General features: G+C 44.2%; 1 protein-coding gene across 2 annotated transcripts in view; it reads right to left on the reverse strand.

Moving 5' to 3' along the window:
- Positions 1-14554, reverse strand: part of spata17 (spermatogenesis associated 17) — a 55629-nt gene extending 41075 nt beyond the window's left edge. Inside the window, exons 1-7 of one of the 2 annotated variants that reach the window (XM_029675123.1) lie at positions 14315-14554; positions 13920-14004; positions 12893-12974; positions 11565-11615; positions 8134-8237; positions 2767-2890; positions 686-895 (exon numbers count right to left, since the gene is read on the reverse strand). In XM_029675123.1, the coding sequence (XP_029530983.1) occupies positions 686-895; positions 2767-2890; positions 8134-8237; positions 11565-11615; positions 12893-12974; positions 13920-14004; positions 14315-14357 (699 nt within the window). In that variant the 5' untranslated portion in view covers positions 14358-14554. Of the gene's footprint in view, positions 1-685; positions 896-2766; positions 2891-8133; positions 8238-11564; positions 11616-12892; positions 12975-13919; positions 14010-14314 lie in introns of both variants that reach the window. The other variant, XM_029675122.1, reaches the window with a different exon arrangement.
- Positions 14555-17519: the final 2965 nt, after the last annotated feature.

The raw sequence follows: 17519 nt of genomic DNA on the forward strand, positions 1-17519 counted from the left end.
CTGTTATTAATCTAACTAGTGTTTTGCTCGTTACTGCTATACTGCTACTATAACGATACTAATAAGACAACTATACTGTTACTATAAAAATACGAATAAGACAACTATACTGGTGCTATAACGATACTAATAAGACAACTATACTGGTACTATACTGTTACTAATAAGACTGCTATACTGATACTAAGATACTAATACGAGTACTATACTGGTACCATACTGTTATTCATCTAACTAGTGTTTTGCTCGTTACTGCTATACTGTTACTATAACGATACTAATAAGACAACTATACTGGTACTATACTTGTTCTATAACGATACTAATAAGACAACTATAATGGTACTATACTGATGCTACAATGGTACTAATAGGTCAACAATACTGGTACTATACTGGTACTATAATGATACTAATAAGACAACTCTACTGGTACTATACTGGTACTATAATGATACTAATAAAACACCTTTACTGGAACTATACTGGTACTATACTGGTACTATAATGATACTAATAAGACAACTATACTGGTACTATAATGATACTAATAAGACAGCTATACTGGTACTATAATGATACTAATAAGACAGCTATACCGGCACTATACTGGTACTATAATGGTACTAATAAGACAGCTATACAATTATATTTCTCTTTCCTTTCATTGCTGAGTATGTCTCACCTGTGGTTTCTTGCTGGGAATGGGAGGCAGGGGCTTGGCTCCAAAGACTCTAGGGACTCCCGGAATGGAGGGGGATGAGGGGCTGGTGTTACCCAGGAGAGAGGCTCTGTCCCTGGGAATGTTTCTGGGTGGCAGGGGTTTGGTCCTCCGGAGCCTCAGCTCCATCTCATCTGGCCCAGGTCTGAATGGAGAGTTGAATACTCCAGGGCACTGCAGAGGCAGAACAGGATAGAATGAAGGGAAAGACAGGGAATGTACAGTATCGTGTAACCAATGCATTATCTACAAATACAGCATGGGAGAATAAACAGGAACTTTTTTTTAACACTTTGCCATACACCAGCCATTACTTACGCTTTACAGTAGTTGTACCAGTTACACTGGACATATGAGGAAAAGAGAGAATTACCCAAGTGATTAAATGTTTTGTAAAAAATGACTGTTTGCTAGTGCGTTAGTGCTGAGCAAGAACAAAAGCCTGCACGCACAGTGTCCCTCCGGGATTAGAGTTGGCCACTCCAGCTATAACTCCGACACAGGGCCAATGTAAATTCACACAGACTAAAAACGTATTGTCCAAGCCTCAGACTTGCATCCCTTCAAATAGAGAGATTGGTCACAGACAGACAGACAGGCCGGGAAATAATAATTATTTCACATCGGACTGATCCACTGCTCTGCTTTAATTAGGAGACCAAAGCTTTGAGGAGCTCTGCTAGCTAACTACTATATATGCTAATAACTTCCTTTTTTAGGCCAGACTAGGAGTGGGACTGCCTTGGTGCTACTACTGTTGCCTGGCCACTGAAGAGGGACAGGGCAGGGTGGAATGTGTGTGTGTGTGTCTGTGCTTGCATGTAGCTGCTAGTTCCTGGCCACTGTGGGTAGAGGGACTTGAAGGGTGGTGTAGCATCGTAGCAGGGGGTAACACACTGTGAACCCACCCCGACTGGCCACCGCGCTGCGCTGGGGAAGAGCAATGATGTTGACCCCCTGAACAGGGGAAGTAAATCTATGTCAGAGCGGCCACTTGTGTCCAGCGGAGTGGCTGGCGTTAAGGATGAACTGTGGGAGACCCATCCATTTCCTGGTGACAAGGTCAGACAGTGGAGAGGAAAGGAGTCCCGCAAACATATGCACAGCCCACTACCACCCAGAGACACTTAACATTCTCTCTTCACTCTCATTTTCTTATAGCTATTTCCTTCTACTCTCTCTCTTCCCTCTCATTTTCTTATAGCTATTTCCTTCTACTCTCTCTCTTCACTCTCATTTTCTTATAGCTATTTCCTTCTACTCTCTCTCTTCCCTCTCATTTTCTTATAGCTATTTCCTTCTACTCTCTCTCTCCCACCGTGTCCACAGCGCAGTGCCACAGAGAGACTTTTTTTTATACTCTTGCACTTTTTTGTTGATCTCTCTTCCACTCTCTTTCCTTCTCCTCTCTTCTCTCCCGCCATACGCACAGCCCAGCGCCATCCTCTCGTTCACCATCTCTCTCACAATCAGCCTCTTTTATGGCCCATCTTTAACAGCTTCGGTCAAATGTCACAGTTCCGGTCCTTTTCAAACCCAATGATTCCCGGGCAACGTTTGTCATGACGCCCGTGTGAACATCGCTTTACCGGAGTGGGGGTGATTATGGAAGCAGGACCGGTAAGTGGACAGGCGGACGGACACAGACATCAGAATCTGCTGGAAAGATGATGACGACGAAAAGAGTGTACAGGCACCAAGGAAATGACTACCTGGTGGAAACACACCCACCACATCCACACCCACACACACTGACCAGCAACACACTACTTCATCTTCATTATGAGCACACCGGGGTGCCAGGAGAAAGAGCAGCCGTGTAAACCTCCCACTCAGCAGATACCTACAGCCGCCTACAACACACACACACACACACACACACACACACACACACACACACAACACACAACTGGACGTGCCCCCTAAATTATACATCCCCTTCTCAATTACTGCCAATGCCACCGCCACTAAAAGGAACATGAAGGCTTGTCAGTGGCAGTGGCTGTCCGCATGACTCTCTGAATCCAGTGTGTGTGTGTGTGTACCTGCTTTGTGCTGAGTAGGAAGTGCATCCTCTGAGCCTGGACAGTCTTCTCCTGCTCCTCTCTCTCCATGGCCATACGCTCCCTCTCTCTCCTCTGGAACTCTGAAAACTCCTCCAGATCCCTCCTACACACACACACACACACACACACACACACAGAGAAAATATTGTTTGCAGTTTGTTTAGTGACCATTTACCCGCTTGAGTGTGTGTGTGTTTTGTGTGTGTGTGTGCGTGCGTGCGTGCGCAGATGTGTGTGAGGGAGAAAGACTGAGTACACAGTGATCAGGGATCAGGGAGTTTCTTGCTACAAGTGAATCCCTGATCTCTCCTCTAGCAGGAAACACATGCTTAATGACTCCAATCAGGGCTGAGAGAGAGAGAGAGAGGGGGCCGGGGGGGAGAGTAAGAGAGAGAGAGGGGTAGAGAGAGTAAGAGAAAGAGAGGGAGAGAGAGAGGGAGGGAGCGAGAGAGATGAAGAGAGAGAGAGAGAGTGAAGCCTTCAGCGTGCCAGGCCGTGGGATGATGAATATATTCCATCAGTATAGCCAGGGCGCTCCATGACATCTGCTATCCGAGCTGTCTAAATGGGACACATTAAAAGCCCATACGCAATCTCATTTTACAATCACACACTGTTACTGTGTGGGGTAATAACTTAAGGGGAATCGGAAACAATTACTAAAACATACACACGCGCGCACACAAACACAACGCACAGCGCAGTCAAACAGGCGCACACACAAAACGGACATGACAATGCGCGCCCACACACACACACACACGCAAACGCACAAAGACATTAGACTAAAAGAAAAGCCCATCCAATTCATCAGAAAGCGCGCAAGAAAAAAAAAAGGTAACCATTGCTCATCAGGCTTTCGTTCCCAAGCTGCTCTCAGTTTTCAATTATGTGCTCACAAAGGAGAATATTCATACCGTCCTAACGTAAGGTTACACACACCGCCGTATTGACATTTAAAAATCACCACCATTTCCTTGTGCGTCGCAGCATTTTCATTCCTCCCTCCACACAAGATTAAATGACAAAATAAATGAAATATGCAGAGTAGCGTGGCCCCCATTTGGCCACCTGGTGAAGGGGAAATTGCTTATTAATGTGAAAAGATGAAGTTGTGGGACAGTCTGTTTCAGGTTTCTCTCCCCTCTCTTTTTCCGCCGTCTCCGGCCACCGGTGTGTGTGTGTGTGTGTGTGTGTGTGTGCGCGCATCGCTGTATGCTGGTGGCTGTGTCGGTGACCTTTGTCTCCCTATATCCCAGGTTTATTATTAATTGCGGTGTAGTGGACAAAAGCCAAACAGATTTGTAACGGCTGAAGGGACCTCGATCTGTGTCACGGCTGAGCAGGAGAACATACAACCCTCATTACTTCTGATGGTCATGGGGAGGTGGGTGGGGGGGGGGGGTTGGGAGGAGCACGGGAGCAGCCCAACACGCGTGACCTTTCCGTGTCCTCAACACTCCACTCACACAGGAGAGAAGTTCAGTCAAAGCTGGGCAGAAGTTAGGCGGAACACTTTTCTAGGGGTTGACCTCTCTTTTAGGAAAGTTGTCTCGTGCTCAACTTAAACTGTCGAAGCACATTAATGATAGTTAGCAATTAAGGAAAGCAAAATCAGATAGGAGAGAAATATTACAGTGGTCAGAGTGTACAATAACGTAGTTGTACTAGATGTTCTAGATATCTGTGATATATTCTTACAAATCTGTCTTTTATGAGAATTTGTTTTTGTATGTCTTGTGTACGTGTCGAGACTGTTAAATCTGCTTTAAATAAAGCTTGACGTGATTTGATGAAACGGGGAACATTCCCATTGTAAAATCATATAGGCCTCTTCGTATATGTATATAAATTACAAAGCATATAAACAAAAAACAGGTAATTAAATATAACATATGAGTATACATACAACTCGTTTACAAAATACTGCTAACAACATTTAACCTGTTTAAAGGGTCCAATAGGATGTCAAGGAAATACTACTTCAATGAAAACATTTCTAAATCAACAGTGTTGGATCCGTATTGGAACACAAATCTCCTTTTCATGTTGTACACGTGAACCGTCAGATCCCAGCAGCTGTTCTGTTGCCCCTGTTGAAACTATGATGATGACAGTGTATTACAGGATAAAGACATGCATACGGCTGCTTTACCTATATTTAAAATCTTGGGGCATAGAGCTGGGTACGGGTAGAGTGGGGTGATGGGGAAATCATAGCCTGGTGCATTGTGGGGTAGCGGGGTGGGGTAGCAGGCCGGCCCGTCCGGCCTCCAGGCTAACACCGGAGCAGCTAATTGGCTCTCCTAAATATTTAATGACCGTACAAGCCGATTGGCTGTTTTAATTGTTCCAATTAAATAATTCAATAGCTGGCAGGGAGGGAATATTCAGCAGTCCATTAACTTCCAGTGTCTGACTCGATATATTGACCTCTGACCTATGACCTCTAATAGAGCAGGCCTCAACCCTGACCAACCTTTAACCCTACCACGGCAGAGGACACACAACATCATCACCATCAACAGGACAAGTTTACTACAATTATATACAATTATATAGACTCCCAAAACAGAAGTTAACCAGGTTTGTTTATTCAACAGATTCCCTTCTGTAACAAGAAGAAACAGAGGATTTCCAGGATGAGGTGTCAACTTCAACAAAAATACCAAACCCCCCAAAAAACTGAAAAAACACAAAAAAGTGATGACAACCAAAAGCAATATTTTTTTCATCACTTTCCTTCCTGTAAGCGAGGTACTTCCTAACGAGTCAGTGGCTGAACTGGAGAGCAACAGACTTTTCACACGGAGACAAAACCCTCCAATCAAAGCCAGTGTGTATGTGACCTCCTCTACACCCCTGGTGTAGAGTCAGGAAGTGTGTATGAGCTAACTGGAGGACCGGTTCTCCCAGATCTCCTTTCATGGATGTCCTTGAGCCGAGAACCGGGACGCCACACAGAGAGTAAAATCCCTCAGCCTCACCACTCCGAGTCCATAAATTTTCCACAGCCCGCGATGAGTTAAAAGATTTTGCCACGTTAGAACATTACAGAGAGAATTTATCTGATTATGGCAGTAATAATTACCCAGCTGTTTATTGCAGATAGAATAATAATTCATGCAGGCAACAGGCCGTGGTGGCAATGACACTCCGCATTTAGTAAATATGCAAACGGCTCCCTCCTAATTGCCCAGGCTCGCAGGATGCCCTTATTAAGCAGCACAACTTTAAGTGTCTTCCTGACAAGTGATAAATTGTTGTGTTGCACCAACTCTAGTCGCTTGAATTACAGTGGTGCCGAGAGGTCCTGACTTCATTAGGCTATGCAGGAGGGGACAGCTCCATGAAGATGGACACGCTAACATGGTGAACCCCGGCCAGGGGGAGAGCGGGAAGGAGGGAGAGAGAGAGCGCGTCGGGCGGTGCGGTTAATGAAATGACACAGATGGTTTTGTATGGGGAGATCCGTCAGTGAAGAGCAGGAAGAAAGAGAGAGAGAGAGAGAAAGAGAGAGAGAGAAAGAGATGGTCCTCCCGTCGGGCCGTCTCCCGTCATTGGCATGCCAGGCCAGTCGGCCTGCACTAAATGGGAGCCATTAGTAAACTTTGAATAATTTATGCAGCGGACAGACAGAGGGGTGGAGGGATGGTGGGAGGGAGGGAGAGGCGGATTAAAAAGCGGCCCTTTGCGGGGTGAGTGATCGGGCAGTGTGAGATCCGAGGGGCCCTGGCGAACATAGAAAGGATATTTTAAATAAACGTGGCGCTGCGTTAATTGATCGCGCCCCAGAAGCACTAAATAAACAAGTGATTAACTGGCGAGAGGACGACCTCTCCATGGAGAGGAGCAGCCAGAGAGGAGGGGCTCAATGGCCGTGTGTGTGTGTGTGTGTGTGTGTGTGTGTGTGTGTGTGTGTGTGTGTGTGTGTGTGTGTGTGTCTCTCTGGGAATGATAGACAGGAAAACATTGAGATGGCAACATTGTCCTGACTCTCACCGATATCTCCCACATTACCCACAACCATCTCATCCACTCTCACCCACAGCCAGTTTATCACAACACATAGTCTGCCTCCCAACAACCTATCTGGTCTACTAATCAGATCATATTTGGCCTATGAGTCCAGATAAATACTGGTAAATACCGAGGCTGAATATAGGGGAACAGGCCTAATTGAAATCTCTACGTATTTGGCGATTTTGTGTGTCCTATACCTTAAACGGGGAAGCAGGCTTCCAGGTTAAACGTCACAACTGTCACCTATCTGGTGTTTGTGTTACCCTCTCAACACCACAGAACCACTGTGTTTGAGGACTAACAAATGCTCATAAAGATGACAGGTGACGTGTGGGTTGTCGTGCTAGAATCTTACAGAGACGTCATGAAAATGCAAATGTACCCAGGTTCTATCGTAACCCATCATGTCCCTGGCTATCCCGCTGCACACATACCAGTATAACCTATAGGTCTGCTGTAGCTGTGCAGGTGTCTGAGGTGACACAACGCAGAGGTGACAAACCTCATTACTTCTCACCAGGCCTGCCTACCTCTGGAGGGAGGGGGGAGTCAGTGATCCGACGAGCACTTAACAAATTTACATTTAATTTTAGCTGAAGCCTTAAGATATTTTTACCCCCCCCCCCACGAAAATATATTAGCGACATAAAAAATGTGACTTAAACGTACATTTTTTTTTTTTTTTACTGTATAAAATAAACGATGGCATCTTTTTCGGCCCCTGGAGCCTAGCATGTTTTATTAATGACAGAGCTCTCGCTGAAAAAAAAAATCACAGGAACATTTTTTGTTATTTCTTCACGTCGTTCGCTGGCCACCCAAGGCACTTCTGAATACTTTTTTTTCTCCTTCAGGTTACCGGTACACATGTATAGCGATCATACTCTCCGCCTCTAGATTAATCAGATCAATTCATCTCTGCCCAAGCACCCAGAGTGAATTCCCGTTAAGCATAAAGTCTGCTCCATGTTAACTAATAGGAGTCTCTTGGTGCCACGATACACATTAACATAACACCCAGACCTTCTCAGACTTTCTTTCACACCACAAAGACTGGCCAATAGGAAGAGTGATGTAGCACTATGTAAAGGAAACACATCTATTCCAATACCCTACAACTTATCCTCCGAAATAAATATACAAACTGGAATAATGAATACATAATTGGGTATGTACTGAATCGACTGAAAAAGGGATAGAGAACTCACCAGAGACATTTGTATAGTACATAGCTCGACACGGACTATTTATCTCTGTTAATATCTCTGGTATGTTACCTACTATAGACTATAGGCTTCTATCAGTCCTCTTAATGTATAGTACCTAATCTGTTTGTTTTTGCGGGCCAGTCCCTCCATGTATCGCTTGCGTGCGTAGTAGTTATGGCTGTATTTCCTCACGCAGTAACCTCTCCACCTCTGCTGTATCTGTCGGAGAAAAACACAGCAACACACATCTATAGTTAACTTAACAATCCACCAGTTAGATGGGATCACTACAACGGTTGATCTTCAAAAAAACATGTTTTTTTTTTTAATTTTATAAAATACAACTTTATGCAAACTGGACTGGCAACACTTGCTTTAGAGGTCCCTTGTATTTATGTCAGTTTGACTTGACACACACACACACACACACACACACACACACACACACACACACACACGGTATGGACGCACACACGCAAACACCCACACACAACGAGTGTGCCCCTAAGCTGGGGCCAGATCTCTAAACAGAGGGGAGTGGATGTCCTTCACTCTAATTAAAAGATTAAACAATAGCAGGTAGAAGAATTATCAGAAGAGGGGAGCCAGGAGAAAAATAAATAAGACCAAAATGAGAATTGCGATTGATCCGCAGTCAATAGATCATTTTAAATAAAGTAATTGCCCGGCTCGCAACTCAAAGTTCTTGTTGACCTTTTTTTGACTAGTGAAATCAATGATGCATATTGGCCGGGTTAAATCTAATCAAAAGTCTCGGGCCTCTTGTAAACACTGTTTTCTATTAACGTGCTAATACATTAGCCTCCGCTAGAGCGACGATGATAAAGACATCGGAGGAAGAGGAAGAAAAAGGACTAGAATAAAAATTGATTGAAAAGGAAGTGCCACAAGGGGATTCAGAGATGATTGTATCTTTTTTTCTGGTCAATGAGAGGCGGTGGGTGGATATGTCCTTCACACACACACACACACACACACACACACACACACACACACACACACACACACACACACACACACACACACACACACACACACACACACACACACACACACACACACACACACACGAGTGAGAGACTGAGTTTATCACACACAACATACTCTGCGCTGGTCCAAAGTTTACTACACTTGTGCATGCAGCTTTTTCAGTGGGCCCTTTTAAAAATTGCGTCTACACTCCGGTGGGTTGGACACACTACCCAACATTTTCAATGTAGATGATTCTAAAACAGCATCTCAGTAAACATGATTGTACTACATGTTGGTGTAACTGTCGCCTGTTTCTTCTAGATCCCTCTCATCAGTTGGTGGGCTGGTGATTCACTGCATTGATTCGACCAGGTTTAAACCCGACTTCATCGTGATGTAAGAAGGTGGAGAAGAAAACAAGTCAAATATGAGAGTTGCTCATATGGTCAGCAGTGTACAGTACATGTAAGTTGAAATCTTCCCACTTACAAATACAATCGTGTAGTTACGTAAAACATATATTTTTTGAAAGAAATGAATATAAATTAAAACCAAAACATTAGCACGAGGCCCTATTTGTTTCATTTGAGGATAACATTTAGTATAATTTGAATGACTAGTGCACGCACACACACTTAGGCCTTTCAAGACCCCCCAGCATTTTACAACAACCATTTTTACAATAATCCTTCCTTTTTAAAAATGTTTTATTTGATCAGATTTTGACATCCATTCAGATTCCTGAACGAATTACATGTTTTACAGGAGTAGTAAAGCAGGTCTATCCTGCTGCGAAGCTTCTGTTCTCCTCTAAGTGCCGACATGACCTTTAACCTTTGGCCCCGTGACCTCAGGCACTTGGTCAGACCCAGATGGCTGCATGTAACATGAGCCTGACTAAAACACTGGGCCTGGACTTCTTTATGTGTTTGGATAACTGTCTGTCATAAAACTTTTCCTCAAATTTCAGTGGTTTCAGCGAATGTCCAAACAACTCACTGGTAATATGCCCTTGTTCAATAAAGCATAGAATTTTGTGGGCTTATAAAAAAATCTTTAACAATTTCACTTGGGGTGGAAAAGAGCGGCTATATGGAATTGTAAAATATAAGGTTTCAATGCGATATCCTCGCATAAAAGTGCCAAAGCGTCACTCAAATGCAAAGGCTTTTGATTTATAGGTTGTGTGGTAGGAGTTGTTAAACTGGTCAAATGGGACTTATGACGATATGGGCCGTGACAGAGAGATCTGCTCTAGAGGAAAAGCCAGCGGAAAAGTTTTTAAATCAGATATTTGTCACAGCTTAGCTTAAAATGCTAATAATAAGGTTTAACATGCTAACTTCTCTCCTGACTGGTTTAGCATAACTGAGTACAACTATTCCATTTAGTTTCAACATAAATGCCTGTACAAAAGGGTATAATATAATTTCAGAGATTTTTCTGCCATTGAAATCCTTGGACCTAAGTGTTTTTTTGGGTCGCCCATGTCCAAACAGTGTTAATTCATTTTCGGGATGGAAAAATGCTTTCAACGTTAACTTAAACGACTGAAACCACATATAAAGTATGTAGAAAAGATAATGGACCTATATATTTTTTAAGTATATAATCTTTGATAAGTAACAATTACCAAGATAAAAGCTAAACAGTCAGGGACAATTGAAAATTCCAAAAACAATGAATTTAGCCGTATAGATTTTCTTATTATGTTTGAGCAAAATAACACATAATTGCTGGAAATAAGCTTTAGAGCCACAACATTTTCTCTCAGCTGCATGGCAAAATAGAATTGCGGGAAATTTGCTTTAAAACTTCTCAAATTTGTCTCAGCTTAATGGTAGACTCAGCGAAATGACGTTGCCACGGCTCCCATAGAGTCACACAGTATCTGTGGTTGTGCACAAGTTCGCTTCATGTTGTTCACAGCGTGGTAAGCAGGGCACCAAAACAGCAGAGAAGTTGAGCCTCGCGCTTCGACGCTCTTAGTTGTTTGCGTAAATTGACCCACTATACCCGTTTACTTTCTGCATCTACGTCAAAATCGCTGAGTCTACCTTTAGTAGAGAAATGTGTCGAATTGCAGTGAATCGACTCAAAAATGCTAAAATGTCGCTGCACCGCTAAAATGGAGGTGTCCAAAATGTTCTCTTAAGATTCAGCAGTGCCGACAGGACGACCGCGTCCCCTGCCACGCCCCTGCCACACCCCTGCCACACCCCTGCCACGCCCACCACCTAAGACCCTTTTTGATCCGGAAAAAGACCTGAATTTAATTGAAATAGGATTGTCTGATCAAAACTGCGTATTAAAATCTAGACTAAATGTAATAAGAATTTTGCCCATCCAATGCAAATGAATACTGATAACATTCCATTAGAATCAATTCCTGTATGGTATATAGGTAGAAGTACCCTCCCCCCCCCCCCCACACACACATAGGGACAGAGACACTGGTGGTAAAATGAAGCAGCACTGCAGAACTATTCGTGGGGATCACATTGTGAGACCAGGGGACTCTCCATTTGCTAAAACAGACTGTGTGATATTTACCCTGACGGACATCTCGTGGTAGAAATTCATCTTCATGATAAAATATGCGGCCTGGGAACAAAAGGAGAGACAGCGTTACATCTCTGTCGCCTTATCCAGGCTCTCTGATCTGTCCTGAGCAGCCCGGAGATAAAGAAGTCTTTATACCTTATACATAATAAGTCTCATAGACACCACGGAGGGAGAGAGAGAGAGAGAGAGAGAGAGAGAGAGAGAGAGAGAGAGGGAGGGAGGGAGGGAGGGAGGGAGGGAGGGAAAGAGTGTGTGTGTGTGCACATGCAAGCTTGTGTCTGTGTGTGTGTGTGTCGACGGAGAGGGAGGTATAAGTCAGACTTTGTATTGAGGGGACGGGGCTCCTCTCTTAATACATAATGCAGACAAGGCCAAGAAAATGTATGGTAGTCAAGCTGGGAGCTAATGGAGATGTATGATGGTCCAGCGCTCTCCGCTGGGTTTGATAACCAATGACGCTCCAGCCAGGATAGACTAACAAAGGCCAGAATATTCACACGGCTCGCCTCACGCCTCGTTCCACTGTGCCCAGACCACTGGGGGCACATTGACAGGAGCAAACTTGAGAGAACTATATAAAAGGAATTCATATCTCAAACATGTCTCTTTTTAATAACGACATAAGAAAGAGGGAACGCTCAGGGAGGAAGACAAAGACGTGAAAGATGAGAGGAAGTTTGGCCTAATGCGGAGATGAGAGTTCAGAGGGAAAAATAAGGGTGTTGGTTTTGAGTCATGTATAATAACTCTGCAAAGTCTGAACTCATAAAACGTTGTTTTGGTAATTCTGAGAGATTCAATGAGATTCTGTTTTTTTTTCAGATACTGTGTGTGTCTGGTGACATGTCCTTTACCTAACATTAAATCAGGGTTTATCCCCAGATTCCAGCTTGTGAAAGCTTCCCAAATGTGCCTGGCAGTTATGCTTTACCAAACAGTCAATTTAGGAGGTGATAAATAGCTGTTGTGATTTGTTTACAAAACTCAATCCAGAGAAAATTATTCGTGAGAGCAGTGGGGATTGGATTTTGTATCAACAATCTGTTCAATTAAGAAGCAGTTGGAGCTAATCTAAACCCTCCCACCATCCCTCCCTCTTTACCCTCTTCCTCTCTCGTTTATGCATTCCAGAAGCGATAGAGTCGCAATTCCATACCATATGACTTCGTATTCCTAAGTGCTAATTTCCAAATGTGTAATAGGTGAATTATATGTCTTCAGGTCAGAGTTGCGGCTTCTGAATATAGCAATTGAATTTTAATGTATGCTATCATAACATAATCAATATATCCGTAGCATTTCAGCGGCTAACGTACCTTCACCATTTGTCTGAAATGTGCCCTTGCTGTGAATCCTCGCCATATCTTCTGAATAATGGTGGCCTTCCTGTGTAGGTGACTGGGAGAAATGGTCATGAAAACATATGCTTTTACAAAGAAGAAATAGGAAGAGATTAATGTATTGGTATAAGACAATATGGGATATACTATGTACAGTATGTGGACTAGTATTTCGACTTGCCGATAATCTGCAGAAAAAAAGGAAAGGGAAAGAAACATGTAAAAATCTGTATTTTGGTTGAGTTGAAAGGTCACGATAAGAGATAGTCCACCCCCCTGCACACAGGACAATGCACAGCAACCTTTACTTAAGGCTTTTCAATTATGTCCAGCGATCATGGCTCCCGGAGCAAGCGGACATTTGTATTCATCATCAAACATACTCTAAATACAAGTCTACTGCGATTCCAGCCTCAACGAGGCCATCAATTTCCAAAAGGCCATTTATATGCCCAGAAAATCAATGCTTATAGGGGGGATATGGTAACCCGGGAGTTGCACTTAAGAAGCTCAAAATGTGGCTAATTAGCCACTTAACACATTGATCAATTAACTAAAGTAATCTGAATTAACCTGCAGTCTGGAGGTTTGTCAGCTGACCCTGCAAAATGGTGTTAGGGTCACAGTACAAGGCAGAGAGTGGAATAGGCCTTTATTTCCCTCAGCCATTTGCACATCTCTATAACACCAAGAGGGGGTCATTTCATACTGTAAAGTGATCATTTAGGTTTTGGGGGGTGGGGGTTCTTCTCAGGGTTATGCGGCTGAAGGTCAATTTTTATTTTGGGGTGAGGAAAAGGTGCAGTGTTTTGATAAAGAATACTACAAATTAGGTGTGTATTCATTCTTTGAAATTGCACGCGTGATAATATGTATAGTTCGGGGGATGAAATTAGGAGTTTGTGTTATAATTATTGTTACAATGTCAAAGTTAATTTATGTACTAGGAAAAACCCTTTTGCAACAAAATGAGCTATTTTTAACTCCCACACACATCTCTTACCTGAGGTAGGCCCGCACCTGGCATCCCCTGAACCAACTCTGTAATAGGATGGCTGCTTCGTTCTCTCTCTGTCTGTTCTCCTCGGCTATCCTAGACGCACGCCAACACAGCAAATGCAGAAATGTACGAGCATGCATGGTTCAACCAAGTCAGATGTCTGTTCATCATACTATAAAAGGCATCCGCTGTTGTTGTTGTTGCTGTCAGCAAAGCTGCCTGACTAGCTAGCTGCCGGTACAGTAGCTAGCTAATGTAAGCTAGCTACAGTAGCTACTTTTTTTCCCCCTCTCAACTTTAAAACAGTTACGCCAGGGACTGTTAGAAATAGTTCACCGTGTTACAGGGTGTTGGTGACAAGTTAAATGTGCATGCTCCAACTGCTGCATGAACGTTACCTGTTTCTGGTGAAATATTCTTCTTTAATTCGTTCGATTTCATTCTGCAACCTGACCAAACTAGCCATGCTCTCTCCGGACCGAGACGCAAGAGTTTACATGTTCCCTTGACAACGAGACAACCGTGTTTCCTTATTTGTTTTGCGCGTCTCTACTATGGGGGTGGGAAAGTTATGGGCACCGGGCGATTGTCAAATGTTTTTCTCTTCTCGACAGAGGCCAACTTGTAAGGTAGTCTGGCCGTTGTTTGGCTGAATAAGCACAGGAAAAAAACATTCGTGGACCTGTGTATTACTAGAGGACGCTGTTGTGTGTGCATTTATTTTTCCACCCTTGCAATTTGCTCTGACTTGTAGCCTTTGCCCAGCGAATTGTATCAGATGGGGGAAGTGCATTTGAACGTTATATGAAAATGATAGTCATCTATTATCGGAATATTGCAAGCATTGTGTAGGTTACCTGTGTTTTTCAAATAATATGTTTTATCAATTATATTTACCGCAAGAAAAATGAAGGTAAATTGATGGATTATTTACTGTATCTGACTTAAATTACTAACATAATACTATATTATTATTATATAATACCTATATGTACCTGCTGTGAGAAAGTAACATGTCACATGGCAAAGGAAGGTGCTGGACAACATATTTTAGATGAAGTCAGGTGTTTTACATAGGTCTACAGCACGGTGATAGCTGTAGGCAGTTCAATTGACATTTTACAAAATGGATCCAGAAAAATAAGATGCATAAGAACAGCTGGAATACAAACTTTCTAGCAAAACACTCTTTAGTGAACTTCAACTATTTGCCATTGAGCTGCCTGCCTCACAACAAGCATTTAGGCCAACACTGAAAATGGAGGACTGCAGGCAGGTACGAAGTCATACTTATTCTGTTCTCTACAGTCTGTCAGTGCTCTGACGGTTTTCAATCACCACATTGAGCCACTGAACATCTACCTCTGTGGAGAGCGCCTCTTCTTGGTCACGTTCCCCTTCTCTCTCTCTCCCTCTCTCTCTCTCTCTCTCTCTCTCTCGGCTCCACTCTCTTTCCCTCGTTTTAAATGCTGACAGATTCCAGGATGCAGAATGTCGGAGTGACGATTGATCTGTCAGTGCTCACCAACTCTCAGCCTGCTCCCATCCCGACGTTATCGCCCCTCATCACAGAGTTATCAGTTTATTCTTCCCCCCCTTTCCATCCCTCCCTCCCCTCTTTCCCTCCTATCCACACGTCAAATATTCTGCCTTGGCAATAGAGGCAAGGTGTCCATCCGCCAGCTTCCTCCCTCACTCCCTCCCTCCCTTCCTGCAATACAGATAACCAGCGAGGACGGGCTCAGCAAGCGGAAAGACGCAGGCCAATTTGCTGTCCCTCCACTGTGGTGCTGGCCGGTAGAGTTATGGGGAGAAGGGTGACCCCATGGCAGCCAGGCCCATCCATCGGGGCTGCAGTGGGCTGGCCACCCTGGTAATTGCCCTGGAAGTGTTGTTTTGACAAGGCAGACGGGTGTAAGCCATCACTCCTGGCGCACGTTGATGAGGTGTCACCTGGAGAGGCTGTGGAGAGGCAGGCTGTTTACACGGCGCCAGGTGACCCACTTCTGCCCAGATTGAGACCGCCGGAGATGCAGACACACACCTCAACACCTCCCCAAACAGTGTGAATACAGCCATGTGCCCAATTACACACAGGCACACATATCTTTATATATTATATTGTTCTAACGTTATACAATTATTTTTCATATAACTTATCAACTAACCCATATACACTTTATTTTGCCCACTGTGCCGTAGGCCTGCATCAGGCCTGTGTGTGTAAGCCGTGGTCTTTACTGAGGTAAGGCAGATGAAATAGCCAGCTCCAGGCTAGGGCCACATTGTGCATGTCATTTACCAATCCTCTGGTCACCTCTCACAGCCAGAACACTCATCCTCCTTCCTGCCCATTGTCTCTTAATGAGGGCCACAAGGGCTGGGGCCAGGGTTGCTCATATAGCTGGTAAACACATGCAGGCATGCACACACACACACATAAGTGCACACATTCTCATATGCACCCACGCACAGACAGACACGGCGCACACACACGTTCACACACATAAACAAGTGTGTGCACGCATACACAGACACACGCGCGGCCAAACACTCTCACACAGCTCATTGCTTCCCCTCCCCACCCCAGCGCTCACTGTCTGTCTGCAGACTGTGTGTGTGTGTGTGTTCCAGGGGGCATGGGGTGTGGTGGATGGAGTGCTCTCTCCAGGACCAGACTACCATTATTAAACATCTGCCTGCAGCACATTAATCCATGTGGCTAGGCATCCCTCACATCCCAGGGATCACCTAATTGAAATCCATTATGACTTTTTTTTTTATACCTCTAGTTTTCCATTCTTTCCCAATGCTTTTAGACCAATTTGAACCTCTCTCTCTCTGTGTATCTCTCTTTCTCTCATCCCTCCCTTCAACTCACCCTAATATCCTACTAATGGATAAAAAGTGTGATTTTGCCGGCGGAGTAAAATCAAAATGATATCTTTATTAGCTCACCATTGCCCATAGAGGAGGTGGGAGGGGGTAATGAATTGGGTATTGTTTAAAATAGTTTAATGCTGGGGTGTTTTGTCATTATTTGTGGCGGAGTGCGTGCAGACAGGGGTGATCTGTTAAGATGGCCGCCACCATGCAGGTCTGATGATGATCCTCAGTGTGTGTGTGTGTGTGTCCCACTCAGAAGGACATTCGCTGCTGCCGGCCCCACCGTCACAGCGGGAAATTCATCACCACACACACACACACACAATTATTTCTCTGCCTCCTCCCCACTCGTGAACACCCCATCATCATCCAAGTGACTCTAGACATTCTCCCACCCTCCCTCCCTCCTTTTATTTTTCTTGGTAGCAATAATAGGAGATCGGGGGATCCTGCATTTGATGTCCGCAAAAAAAAGCTGTCGGCTTCTGATTGAGGTTTCCCCGAGCTGAGGGGTCACACTGTATCACTGTGTCACTCACTGGATCAAATTTAACAGAGGAGCGGATGGGAGAGCAGAGCCAAGCAGAGAGAGGAGAGACGCATGACTGCTGTCTAAGTCTCCCTCCAGTCTCCACTGACCCTCTATCCCCCTCATGCTTCCCTCCCTCCCTCTCTTCATCACAAGCAGACTGGCTTTATGAGGCCAAAATAATACCC

Source organism: Oncorhynchus nerka, linkage group LG12, assembly GCF_034236695.1.
Source record: "Oncorhynchus nerka isolate Pitt River linkage group LG12, Oner_Uvic_2.0, whole genome shotgun sequence".
Lineage (NCBI taxonomy): Eukaryota > Metazoa > Chordata > Actinopteri > Salmoniformes > Salmonidae > Oncorhynchus > Oncorhynchus nerka.